This window comes from Tinamus guttatus, unplaced genomic scaffold (genome assembly GCF_059628265.1).
Source record: "Tinamus guttatus ecotype Peru unplaced genomic scaffold, ASM5962826v1 Tinamus_guttatus_pri_ptg000601l, whole genome shotgun sequence".
Taxonomy (NCBI): domain Eukaryota; kingdom Metazoa; phylum Chordata; class Aves; order Tinamiformes; family Tinamidae; genus Tinamus; species Tinamus guttatus.
This window is the reverse complement of record NW_028289135.1, coordinates 310,327-324,671: the sequence shown is the minus strand read 5'-3', so window position 1 is coordinate 324,671 and position 14,345 is coordinate 310,327. Positions and strand designations below refer to the sequence as shown.

General features: G+C 36.9%; 1 protein-coding gene across 1 annotated transcript in view; it reads right to left on the bottom strand.

The window, feature by feature from the left end:
• Positions 1 to 14,345, bottom strand: part of KIF25 (kinesin family member 25) — a 39,197-nt gene that overhangs the window by 18,020 nt on the left and 6,832 nt on the right. Inside the window, exons 4-8 of the mRNA XM_088534816.1 lie at positions 13,093 to 13,231; positions 8,078 to 8,181; positions 6,659 to 6,747; positions 5,076 to 5,118; positions 1,565 to 1,632 (exon numbers count right to left, since the gene is read on the bottom strand). Coding sequence (XP_088390942.1) covers positions 1,565 to 1,632; positions 5,076 to 5,118; positions 6,659 to 6,747; positions 8,078 to 8,181; positions 13,093 to 13,231 — 443 coding nt within the window. The remainder of the gene's footprint in view (positions 1 to 1,564; positions 1,633 to 5,075; positions 5,119 to 6,658; positions 6,748 to 8,077; positions 8,182 to 13,092; positions 13,232 to 14,345) is intronic.

Sequence of the window (14,345 nt, the reverse complement as noted above, 5' to 3'; positions counted from 1 at the left end):
ATATGCTGAAAGCTGGAATTTTCTTCCTGAGCTGAAATCAAATATTTTGACATTTATTAGTTCCATAAAACGCTGCTAAAAAAATAAACATTTTTGAGTTCATAAGAACCATATGCTCTTCTGTTTATAAAAAAGTGCTGTGCTGGGACAATGAAAAAACATTTCCCAAGAACTGCATTCTTTGAGGGATTTACATTTTTTTAACCTTTTTCCTGATTATCAGGATCTACACCACATGTCTAAAGTCACAGCACTCTAGAGTCCTGTGTCATTACCATTAACTGTGTTGCTCTACTGATTTCAATTTCAGCTTTATTCTGCATTCACTTCAGCTGCTGTTGCTGTGTTAGGTAGAGCTACAGAGTGATAGGAATTACCCCAAGAAGTTTAGCGGACATGTGAGGTGACCATATACCTTGAGAGGTCACATATGTATGCCTTGTATCAAAGAAGCCCTATAACCTATAGGGTCAGTGAAGCTTCCCGAAGATTTGAATTTAAGGGTTTTCAGACATGTGGTGGCCAGTCTCCTGTCCTCAATCTGGATGAGTAGCAAAGGGCAACATCATAGAAGGATGCCTCAAGCAAAGGGTGAATAACTGGCAAAGTTTAGTAAACCTACAACAGTTTGGGTGGAACAGACTCAGAACTTAAATTTAAACCAGGATAGGTAACTCATGCTGGATATATTTAACTTTGAATGAATATAAGTCTTGCTTTCAGCAAGGAAGCTTGAGATTATCCTCATGTGTTCTGTTTCCAGAGGGGTTTGAAGCATAGTTCAGGGTAGACAGCTACTGTATGACTCACTGCAATGCACACACATAGCTCAGTAAAGCAAAGTTTGCATTAGAAGAAAGCCATGAGGCAAAATTTTGTATTTCTTGGTTTACAGAGATCTTATTTACATTATTATAATTCTTTCCTGTTTTCACATGCTAAAGTCAGGTTCACTTTAAAAGAATGCAAAGCACCTTTCAGCCCAAATCCCTGCAGTTTCCTATCTTATGGGTTGATTCTCTGGTGTCTAGTAAGGCACAAAATACAATGAAAAAAATGCAGCTCATGCGTTCAAAATGTCTCACACCTCTGTGGGTTCTCTAGTGTATAATTAGGAAACTGTTCAAACTGCAAACTTTTCCTCGGAAGATCACAGGCCACTACTCTTCCCAGCTCTCTATTCTCAGCTACTTTAACTCAGAACTATAAGTAGTATGACTGAACACTACGTCTTAGAAGTCCTTAGTTCAGTTTCTGGCTCAGCCATACTGTGTCTGATGTGGTGGTGGATGTAATCCACCTCCATTCCTCACCTTTAAAATGTGGATAACATATTTTACTATTTCACAGAATGCTGCAAGGATCTTGGGGAAAAAAGAAAAAAAGAAAAAGAAAAAGAAAAAGAAAAAGAAAAAGAAAAAGAAAAAGAAAAAGAAAAAGAAAAAGAAAAAGAAAAAGAAAAAGAAAAAGAAAAAGAGAAAAAGAAAAAGAAAAAGAAAAAGAAAGAAAGGCTTTCACTATCCAAATCTTCCAGCAATCCAAACTGCTACACAAGACCACCCACCTCTCAAACTGAAAACTCTTGTTTATTGATGCATGACCAGGACGGTTACATTTTACAAGGACAGTTTCCTAAGAGGAAAATAAAATACTAACAGTTAACAGCATAAGCACACAAATAAAAATGAAATACATATTTATCATTTCTAATGCTCCAGGTTACAGCAGTAATTGAGGAATTAGAGATTGTGAAGTGCAAAAGCCTGCTCCAGAAGTCACCAACATTTGAGGTTTTAGAGCCTGCATACTGCAGTTAACTAGACAGATCAGGAAAAAGGTTCTCAAAATGCACTTAAAGAGCAATAAGCATAAAATAGTACCTAAGTTCAAGAGAAAGATCCAAACCATCACCTCAACTTCTTATGTGCCTAGAAAGCCATAGCCAAGTAAAAGCAACATATCTAATTGCCACCACAGGTAGTAAATGGCAAACAGAACCCTTTATTATTGTAAGACCAGTTTTCAGGCTATTTCAAATATATATATGTGTGTGTGTGTGTCTGGAACTGAACAGAAGATGTATATTTCATAGAATATTATGCTAGTCCACAACTGTGAGAAAGAAGAGTAGTGGCATAATTGCTAGAATTTGATGAGTTCTTACTAAAATCCACTATCCAGACAGAGTGTGTAGCTGTTTTGTAAGCCTGTCAAATATGTCAGCAGCTCTTCAATGCACAAGCTAGAGCGTAATCACAACACTTTCATGTGCCTTCACTAGCATCTCCTGTGCCCTTTTATTCCTCATGGTGTACGTTGTTTAATTGCAGAGAAAAGCAATGAAAAAAAATGAGAGGGTTTACAACACATCAATGGAAGCTCATTTGCACATAAAACACCTCATCGAATTCAAGGAGGTTTCCTAGTTTATTAACCTGCAGGCTCAAAAAAAAAAAAAAAAAAAAAAAAAAGGAAAAATTGAAGGTGGGGGTGAGAGCAAGGAATTAGATGAAAACTTCTGAAACAATTTTCTGATTCAGTTATCAAATTTATTCGCAGAGCAGCTTCCTTTTAGGTGAAAAATGGGACAGGAGAAACTCTGTTTGTGTAAGACAAAAGAATTGTTAATAGGCAGAGATCTTCATATGAGCATTTGTAATGTCCTTCCTTTCTCAGGAAAGTAAATAAGAAATTTACTTTCTTTAAGAAAAGAAAAAATTGCAGTCACTTTAGAGCCCTAATGTTAACAGTCAGAACCTCCATATTAAAATGATTGTATTTATACATGCAATTTGAGATTTAAAATACTTGAATTAGCTCAAAAATTCAAACGAAATACTAATAGCTCTCTCTAGACAAGTTGTGCATGATTATAGAAAAGGTCACTTGTGTCCTTTGAAGAATTAATGTCATGAATATCTAAATAACCAGGAAAAAAATGGTCAAAGAAAATCCCAAATTGAATGCAAGTAGTCTCTGTCTCACAAAACAATACACAGTCATTCTGCCAAAGTTACCACTCTGCCTCTGGTACAGAGTTTCAAGCAATTAAGAGAGCTTCTGGCAGTAGAGAAGAGCATCATACTGCAAATTCTGTTAAGGTATTTTACTGTGAGACAGTTGTTTTTCCCTGTTCTTGCTATAACATGATAGTTTGGTAGCCTAGATGAATATTACCAGGGCTGTGTCACAGTCCAGATACAATGTTGAGCTGAAGCCCATCCATCAGATCACACCATAGATTTTTATGTGTATGCTAGGAGGGAGTGAGAAGGATGCAAACACTTTGCAACTGGGGTTTTCTAATGCAGCTCTACTTTGTAATGCTCATTGGTTCTAAAATGCCCACCTTCCAAATGCACACTTTTATGAAACCATTTCTAGTAAATTCAGGCAAGAATCTGGAGAAACAGCGATGATTTAAATAACAGAAATCAGCACCTCTATCACAAACAGACAGTCTCTCTTTACCTTGATTGAAAATTTCCTTTGAAACATAAATAGTTTTTTTGGAAAGCAGCTAACTCATTTCTGGGAATGTGAGCTTTGGCTGGGTTGAAACTAAAGCCTCAATGACAAACCAAAAAACATAATTTTATCTGAAAATTGCATACTTATCCTAGCTACAAGCGTAACATCTGCAGTTGTTAAAAGACATTGTTTTCTTTTACTTTTGTTAGATCAGTCTAAGTTACTACTGTTTTGTAAAATATCATTCATACATTATCCTCCCACACGAACTAGCATACTTTAAACAAAAAGAGCTATTTTCTATAAACAAATATTCTTACTAAAAAAGAATGCACATTTTAAGGTGTTTTATCAGGACTTGGAAGCATTTTAACTAACTAAATTTCGAAACAAACCAATCAAACATTTAAAGTCAATATTGTCTTTTCCAAATATAGGAATATAGTATCTTAAAAAAATCCATTTTACAATCAAATCCTGCATATGCTTATTTTCCTGAAATATTTATTAAGGATTTTTAAACAAGAGAAAAAGTTAGCATAATGAAGTTTACCAGCTCATGCATATCCAAACTCATACACTGATAAAAGCAAGCAAACACTATTTTGCTTGTAAAAATGTAGACTGTAATATATAAGATTGCTACAAAAAATAAGCCAAAGCATAATGATTTAATTTGGTCTGTTTCATACAACAAAATTTCACAGGTGAGAAATGGTTGCTGCATTGTATAGTGCAATAAATGGGTCATCCAGAATCCAGAATATTATACCATTGCAGATTCCTGTTGTTTATGTCACGACATATTCACACTTGCTAACTGACTCTTCATATGCTCCAGTAGTTTCCCAGGTGCATGTAGGACCACCCAATCCATGCAACAGAGAACTGTCTAATGAAACTACAATTTAGAAGATTTAAGTGCATAAGATATCTTAGGTCACTTCAGCTACATTTTAATCGCTAAACTGTGGAAGAGAATTTGGCTATTTAGTATGTATGTAACCTCAATTGACTAAGAACTGTGACAGCTAGGGAAATTAAAGGTAAAATCTGAGTTCATACTTTAACCTTAGCTCACACTATGGTGCCTTTTTAAATTTTATGCCTCGGTAATGGCCTCAAGTAATGTTGGAATGTCACCTGGATTTACAACCTCAGTATTTATTCCCCTTCTAATGGATCTAAGCCAGGATCCTTCAACATGCTTGACTGAAATACCACCCAGGCTCTTGTGGTACCTCATGAGATACCATTTTTCTCTCTTACTCCATTAGTTGCCTTGTAATAATAAAAATGAAAAAGTCTGACATATTTTTAGAAATGGTTACAGCATATAGAAGTGGCTCAAAGGGACTGCAGGATATCTGCATTGGTTTGACGCTTCAAACACACAAGCTCCAGTTCATGGATAGCGATACCAGCAGAAGCATTAAGCTATTATTAATACAAAGAGCTAGGAGAAAAATAGCACAAATCACATGCTAATGTATCCATAGGACATGGATGCTACTACAGAGAAACTATTGTTCACATGTCTCTTTTGTCTCTCTTTCCTAGTATCTGTGAATGTGCTCCTGAATTTCACTGTTAAATATACTCACATCATCAGCTGCATATGCCACTTTTTCTGAAAAGTTTCTTTGCCTGTAATGAAATATACATATGTATATATTTTAATAATAAGGGAAAAATAGTTCTCAAGCCATAAGCATTTTATTTAGGTCAAGAAAGTAAATGCTTAAAATGTCTGTGAACTGGAGTTGTTTAAAGAGTAACTTTCAGAATTTTCATTTCTATTGTACTCCATGTACATACTAAGACCACAGTTATATGTGATAAAAAACCACCCAACAAATTAATGTGCTCCCAAATAAAATAATCTACTTAAATAAGCAAGATTAAAACAAGTTCAATTCAGAATAGTTCACATGCGATGTTGTTTTAGAGCACCACTAGAAAGCTTGTAATGAGAGGCTTTCATAATTGCACATTGAACTGAAAAACAGAAGACTTTTTATATATTTGGCCCTGATTCTGCAAAAAGTCACAAGTAATTTTGCATCCATTACAAGTCTAAACAATGACTGGGACTGCTGAGGTGTATAAATGCATTCGCGTGTATGTTTTCACATTCAGTCCTTACTTCTACAACTAGTTTTATTACATTTCCTGGGGGTATATTAAGAAAAGTTAGGCTTGACAATTGCATGCTTGTCACAGTCCATTGTGTTCTACTGTGATTCAGCAGCCAATTACTCTAATCTATACAGTAACAAAAACAGAGTTTGTTCCTTCACAAACATACCAGGCATAGGATAACACAAGATGCTCCATCAGGTTCTTTGAAATTTCTTGTCTGGCATTTTTTGTTTTGATTTAATTACAACAAACATATAATTAAGACTTGCAATAAGTATATAGGATTTAAAAGCACTGTTTGCATTCTTTTAGAAATATCAGCCAGGGAAATTAAAGTCACAAATTCATTATTTTCTGATAGGGCAAATCATAGTGTTACTTTTTTCCAGTTTCTCCCTAGTTTCTCTGTAGTCTCTTTACACAACTCCCTAGTTGTATATGCATCAATCTCTATTTTCTTCCATGTTTTTCATTTATGGAGAATTCAGCTTGTTATGGCACATACTTGCATCTAATCCCCCCTTTAAAAAAAAAAAAATCTTGGGATATGTTGACACTTAAGCTATGGTAGGTGTATTAAAATTAGGGATGCAGAGCCAAGTTATACTAAATAGACAGAATTACAAGTGTTTGTGCTGCCAGAAAATCTGTTTTATAGCATTACAAAACAACTGCAAAGCTGAAGGTCTCTCTCTATACATAACTTCTGACCAATAATATTAAATTCCTATATCCCAGAATTGTACAGGATAGTGAGTATACTTTAAATTGCAGTTGTGTTACTTCTGTCAAGCCAGGGGTAATCCTGGGTTATTGAACTTCTATGACTTTTTATTCAAGTAGACATTTCTTTAAACAAGGAGATGAGTTTGTCTGAAGCCAACTTAATTGGAGAAAGAAAAGGAAACAGCAATTATTTGTTATGATATCATTATAGTTTTTCTACATATATAAAAACATAATTATTATCACACACAAAGCTATTGTTTTCTCTATATATTAACTATGAATTAGCTAAGATTATAACAGAGCCAAGAGAAATTACCTATCTTGTGGTACTGTATGTCCAGCAGCAGTATCAAAAGGTAGTAATGGTCGGATCCGGCAGTGGACTCTGATATTTCCTCTTAATTCCTAGGATTAGAATATTAATATGCATATAATATGAAGTCCTGAAGAGAACAAATACAGCAGAATAAATTATGCAGGCATAAATGTGTTTAAGAAACCAGAGAAGTGTTTGCAGCATCAGAGCTTTAGATTTTCCATGGAGAAAAAACATCATGATCATCACTTGACCTCTTCTAGCTTTGACTGATAAAGTGGAAACTCTTTGGAGTCATGGAAAAGCCTGATCCTCGCTAGTCTTTCACTCTGAGCCATTTTCCCTCCTTGGTTTCCTTCTTCATTGGAACTTCTTCAGACATCAGGCAAGCAACAAGTCAAAACATTACATTTTTCTTTAAACAACAACCTGGAAGTTGGTGGAGGATGTGGGAGGAAGGAGGAAGATGTAAAACATAAAACATTCTTTTCCTTTTTCTCTCCATCATGTATTCATATATGACTATAAAAACGGTACAAGATTTTTCTCTGTAGACTATTTCAGACTTCAGTTCATCTAACCTAGTGTTTCTCTTTTCCTTTTGCTGGTGTTCATTCTTGCCTTACATTAATGGAAAAAGCTTGCCTGTGATGACTAGTGAACACTCTTATTAATTCCCCATTTCCTTGGGAAATATCCTTTCAGCAAAATGCAACGCAAGGCAGAATTTGGAAGGTAAGTATTTTGTAAAAAAAAAAAAAAAAATTCATTTTCCTAGATAGACAGCTTAAAAGAATGTTGTTTGAAGATAGCTTGTGTTTCTAAAAATCAGGTCCCTTTTCGAGGTCATTAGTAAAAGCTAATAATTTGTAGTGGGAAGGAAGTGTAAATTTAACAGCTCAAAAACAAAGAATGAATCCCAAAAGGACCATCATTAATAACTGAGAATATAGTTAGGATACATTTGGAAAAAATAAATAAAAGAAGAAAATTTTGCAATTTCAAGTAAATCATTAAAAAAAACGTAGAACAATTTCAGGCAATATTTTCATTTAATTGAACCTGAATTTGTATAGCTTGAATTTCACATTGAGGGGAAATGCTAATTGAGACATATTTTTTCCTGTGAGTTGTAATTTTAGAGAAGGAGATTAGGAAACTCAATTTTGCTCACTTTTCTAAATAGGTTATACACTTCAGGGCAATATGCCCCAAGAAAAAATTTGGAAGATGTTTCTGAAAAGTAACGAGCTGGGGCTTATTGTAAGACACTAGTGCCTCAGCAAAGAAATGCCCTATATATAAATAACTTTATAGGCAGTATATCTATGAAAAATATATCCATTACTTTTACTGGTGAGGAAATTATAGGCATAATTACAAGAAAATACAATATGTTCTGTCATTAAAGGTACTTACAACTAAACTGTTATGTAGCGCTCTCCTCTTATGCTTTTCCTTTTCGTATCTCTCCGTTACCTCTTGAAGGGACTGCTCAAGGTCAAAAGCTTTTAACTGAAACACTGGAGGAAGAAAGTTGTTTCAAACAAGTCACATCTATGACTTTACAGAATGACTTTACTAATAGCACTTCCTGAAATATAAGCATAAACCTCCTTAACTTCTACCACACGTAAGGTAAAACGGTCAGCTTGTGATTTACTAGTCGCTTTTGAAAAAAAAATCTTACTTCTTTCTATGAAATGACTATGCAAAGTTGCAAATAATTACCACAAGTAGCTGGGTGCAATCTTGGAAAGTAACGAAGAGAGATTCAAGGATAGCTTAAATGTGTCAGCTTAGCTAGACGATCATTAGTTGGCGGTGAAGCCCAGCTCAAACAGTTCTTGGATGGGGCTAATGGTGCCGTGTTTGCAGGTTAGATTCCTGCCAGTTTAAGTAACAAGATGCTAGCCTATTATTTATCCCCCGCCTCATTTACAGTACTGCTAATCCTGTAAACAGCTAAAAGATTGCACTTTACGATTCACTTCATGGCTATGATTTCATAGAAAGACAACAGATCTTTTGGACCCTAGTCTCCATACAGATGGGAGGAGAACAGTATGGGACATTATAAAAGCTTTCCAACCTCACAAAGGATTTTACTTCAGCACAATTGCATTAATGCTGAGCAGGCCTAAAATAAAAATACAGTCTAAGAGGCTCATGAAGTAACTGTAAACCTGTGTAAAGTAACAAGCTTTTAGGAAATCCAGTGGGAAATCAGTCTCTCCAGCAATGTGACCTTATGAAGATGTAGAGGAGCAAGCAGCCAGAATCATGGTTTGAGAGCTGAGCTAGCAAGCTGGTCACCAAGCTGAATATGTTCTCTCTTACAAAGAAAGAAACGTACTTCTAGGGTCTCAGCATGTCGCATGTATGATTTATGCTCTCTGTGGTAGACTAAAAGTTAGAGATCTTCAAAAGACCTCTGCCTGCACTGCAGATTTCTCAGAACTTATTTTGCAATACCCAAGATGTTCACCTCCAGCTCATACTGGTCCTCCACAGTGCATGCATCCAGAGGAATGTGATGCCAGTAGCTGAAGAGCCAAAGTCTAAGGACTCCACCAAGAAAAGTCCCTTTCTTGAATTCAGTATGTGGAATACCACTGGTTTGTCTTGGATCAGAGACTCGCTTGCAAGTAAATACTAGAATAAATTGTCAAAAGTAACTCTGGTATTCACTGGCCCCTAATCACACAATACTTTTTTAAAAATGAGATTTTAATCCACTGATTGGTTAATGAATTTCCATTAAAAATATGTTAACAATTTATACACTTGTGAACTCACAGTATATTTCTTAATACATAGATTATTCTGAACTTTTTATTTTTCTGAATGTGGAAATATTTAGTTTTAAACCTAAATGTTTATCATTTCTTAGATTTCTGCTTAGCTCAGCTACAAAATTCTCAGAAGTTTTAATATTTTCAATGGTAAACAAGGGGCAGCCACTAGGTATATCTGTTTTAAAATGCAAATAACCCACTGTTCTTTGTTATTCGAGTAGTGGTCATAACACACATGCGGCCATGATGGATATCCATCCCTTTTAATCATGCTTTTCCTGTCTCATCATTTATATAGAAGTTTTCTGGGAATGGGGAATACTGTTTTGTGAGGGTTTTTTTTTTTTTCTTCTTTTTTATTTTTTCTTTTCCATTTTTCTGTTTAAACAGCACTGAGTGCAGCTGGAATCTTAGTTATTAATTAGATCCATATTAGTGGCAGAGTGAAAAGAGTGATAGCTTGCAAATATGTTCAGGCTTGTGATGTTTCCCCAGCTGATAGTTCTGGTTAAAGAGTACTTCATCCCCTCCTTGCAGTGCGACACCATCCTTTCAGCTCTGCTGCCCCGACTGAACTGGCTGGATGGCAGAGCTCAGAGGGTGGTGATCAGCGGTGCCAAGTCTAGTTGGAGGCCTGTAGCTAGTGGTGTCCCCCAGGGGTCAGTCCTCGGTCCAGTCCTGTTCAATTTATTCATCAATGACCTGGATGAAGGCACAGAGTGCTCCCTCAGCAAGTTTGCTGATGATACCAGACTGGGAGGAGTAGCTGATACCTCAGAGGGCTGCGCTGCCATCCAGAGGGACCTGGACAGACTGGACAACTGGGCGGTGAAAAACCTCATGCAATTCAACAAGGCCAAGTGCAAGGTCCTGCACCTGGGAAGGAATAACCCCAGACACCAGTACAGGCTGGGGACTGACCTTCTGGAGAGCAGCTCTGCAGAGAAAGACCTGGGTGTCATGGTGGACGACAAGTTGACCATGAGGCAGCAGTGTGCCCTCGTGGCCAAGAAGACCAACGGGATCCTGGGGTGCGCTAAGAGCAGCATCTCCAGCAGGTCGAGGGAGGTGATCCTGCCCCTCTACTCAGCCCTGGTGAGGCCGCATCTGGAGTATTGTGTCCAGTTCTGGGCTCCACAGTACAAGAGGGATGTGGAGCTGCTGGAGAGAGTCCAGCGCAGGGCTACAAGGATGATCAGGGGCCTGGAACATCTGCCCTATGAGGAGAGGCTGAGGGAGCTGGGCCTGTTCAGCCTGGAGAAGAGAAGGCTGAGAGGGGATCTGATCAGTGTCTATAAGTACCTCAAGGGAGGGAGTGAGGAGGATGGTGGCCATCGACAGAACTAGAGGTAATGGCCACAAACTGAAGCATCAAAAGTTCCACAGGAACTTAAGGAAAAATTTCTTAACAGTGAGGGTGACAGAGCACTGGAACAGGCTGCCCAGAGAGGTTGTGGAGTCTCCTTCTCTGGAGATCTTCAAAACCCTCTTGGATGCAGTCCTGTGCCACATGCTCTAGGTGATTCTGTGTGTGCAGGGGGGTTGGACTAGATGATCTCTAGAGGTCCCTTCCAACCTTAAGCATTCTATGATTCTATGACTGCTGGTGGGGGCTAAACGCAACCCTTCTTTCTGAGCAAGTTTGCCGTGGATCAATTCCCTGATCTGTTTCATGTGTGGTCACACATTTGCATCAACATAACTGAAAGGTCAGGGACATGAACAACAGAAGCAGTATAACCTAGACCAACCACTGAAAGATACAGATGTGTAGCTGCCCCCATAGGTACCTGGGATTTTTAGGGCTTCTTTCCAGACAAAATTCCACTTTAAAAAGGTCACTCCAACCTCTACTCCTAGGATAAGTAGACTAAAGATAAGAATAGACTAATCTTTCTGAATACTTTGAAAGCTGTGTTTTATATCCTGCTGGCCACTATTCTCCTATATGAATTGCTTATTTCTGTAACTGTTTCACTGGGAAAGATGGCAAGTGCCTGATTTTCAGACTGGGATACAATATTTCTAAGCAAGGAGATACTCGGTTATTACACAAAACTTTTGTAGCTTGCGGCATGACCCCTAGAGCTTCGAGATTCACCTTTTTAAATGTTTCTTCTATAGTTCTCTTGCTCATCTTCGGTCTCCATTTTAGGATTCAACTGATAACATATATTGTCTCTAGAATACATATTTCAGGCTTTCTGTTTAGTAAAAAAAACTTACATGTAATTAATACATGGCAATTCTGAATATAATATTTAATTTGAAAATAGAAATTCCATTTGAAGTGTTTCAGAGAGGCAGGAAAAATGTGCAGCTCAGGAACATAAGACATTCACCGAAGCACCAGCACACTATTTTTACATAGGTGAGGAGGCTCCTCCTGGTTGCGATTTCATGAAATAGTGTATCATGAAGTGTAAGGCCAGAAAAGTCAGTAGGAATTTGCAGGGTCTTATAGGTATATTTATTGTTTATTTGCCCCACATCTACTCAACCTGCTCTCTGTTCCCTAGCCCCCTCTTTCCACAACAGGAATATTCACCTGAATCTAGGTTTACTTTTCTACTTCTTTTTTTCCAGACTCAGAGACAACTTAAGAATTTTCTCTACGTAGATTACAGAGTGATTTTATCCATTACAATCAACCATTTTAACCATAACTGAATACGTAACATACAGGGAAAAGTTCTGCAAACATCTGTCACTGAACATACAGCTTGTTGATCCTGACTAGTCCCACTGAAAGCAAATCAATTGCAAAATGAATTATTCCAATCAAAAATAAGAGATTTTTTTTTTGAACAGCAACATATGGATCTCAGAATGTGCATCATACTGGTGAACTGGTTAGTTCACCAGCTACTACAATTCAAACAACGTAAGGACCCATTTAATAATCATGTTCGAGGCCTGTTCTTCTCAGGCCCCGTTCAGGGTTGCAACAGAATCAGGGACACCACGAGTGGGTGCAACAATCCCCATCAACAAATCCAGATGCAGGAACAAGGCACCTTGGTCTTGGTTACAGGGGCTGAGAGCACCAGTTCTTTGGAGGATGTGCTTTATATGTGTATGTGAACAAGAACCTGACCTTCGAAACTACAATCCTTATGGTGTTATTATCTACACTCTAGCACATGCATCCATTTGTGGTTTAGAAGCAAATTTTAAATACACAGAAAAATAACTAAAAATATAGCTTGTCCTAAGTTTTAGTCATTATCATTCTTTGAGTTCTCAAGTGCTTTTCTGATACAGGCGAAAGTAAAAATAAATAAATAAATAAAATCAGCTAAAGTTTCCCTATTCAGCTATTCTAAAACCATCCAGAAAACAAGGCTGAGAATTCAGATTTAAAATGTTGAGCCAAGACAGCAGCCTACCAGCAGCTGCTATCAACATTAAAATCTGAGCCATTTTTCAGCTTCACAGCCCTGTGAAAATGAACCATTATTTGTATTCTTTGTAACATTTTCTGAGAACTCTATGACACTAAAGTCAAAGAAAGAAAAGTTCTACCATTTCAGCAATTTGTGCCTCAGAACCAAATTCAACCTTTCAATGTTACTAACATTTAGCAGTGACAATGGTGATCTGACATGTTTGAAATGCAAGTGCAATGAGCCTTACTTTGCATTGCTTCATTTTGCAGCTGTATCCTTTGGACCACTGTCAAAACTTGGTAAAGATAAGTCTTGCACTGATGCTGAAAGTCTTTTGAGAGTTCAAGAGCAAATGACTGGAGGCTCTTCAGGTCTTGCTTAAGCCTCTTATCAGCAAAAACAACAACAACAATGTTATAAACCTTATAAAGACATAAAAACAGCAGTTGAGGAAGAATCAAAATAACTGTAATAATGCAAATAGTCATGGTGAGATGGCACAGTCAAGAACACTCTACTTCATGAAAGGAAATCACCAGGAATGCATTTTCAGTATATTTTGAGAAGGATCCTGCGATATACTCAGCAATTTCATTTCCTAAAGTTTTTTTTGCAATACCTGAGGATCCTCACCATCTTACTGCATGTTCCTGGGCTACTACAGTATCAGTGGTAACAAAGTAGCTCTCTCATTTCATCAGACAAAAGTAACTCTGAATGGTTTTTCCATTTATAAAACAAATAGAGAATTAGTAATGAATGGTGATCCATATGTCCCTTAAAGCACTTATTTTCTACACTCTATTCAGTAGGTGTTTGCTGATGTTCAGCATACATCATCTCTTAAGTAAGCCAGCTCTATATATTCCTATGAAAACAAATGTATTTTGAGAAGCTCAGAAACCTTTATTGTTCAGAAAAGTATTTATGTTATTACTGTAAATCAGTACAACATATATTGCGAGACTTTTGAATATTTATACGCATAGTATCTTACATTCACTTTGAAGTTCAAATAAAGTAAAAATAAATTGCCCTAATTTTAGGATTAGTAGGCATTCTAACTTCAAGGTCAGAAACAGACACTTAATAGACCCTTAAAGCCATCTGTAAATGGAGCTTAACAGTATCTTATCTTACAGCACACCATGATGGTTCATTAATCAGCCTGCTGAAAAGCATCACAATTATTCTGTAAGACTTAAATTGCTTCAGTTGTGGTAATGACTTTGAATTAATTGGCAAGTTATAATGATAATAAACTGAACAAAAAGGAGGTAGCCACTGTGGCTGTTAGGCTCAAAAGCCGCAGAACATGTAACTGGGAAGAAATCAATTTTATTTTCAATTACAGGTATAGGATTACCTTTAATTCAGACTTATCTGGATAGCTTTCAGCTCCTCTTGCATACATTTATCTTTGATAGGAAGTCATCTCAATCCAGTGATACTGTCTCTCAAGCAGGCCTACCATTTTAGCTAACTTAAAATGTAAATTGT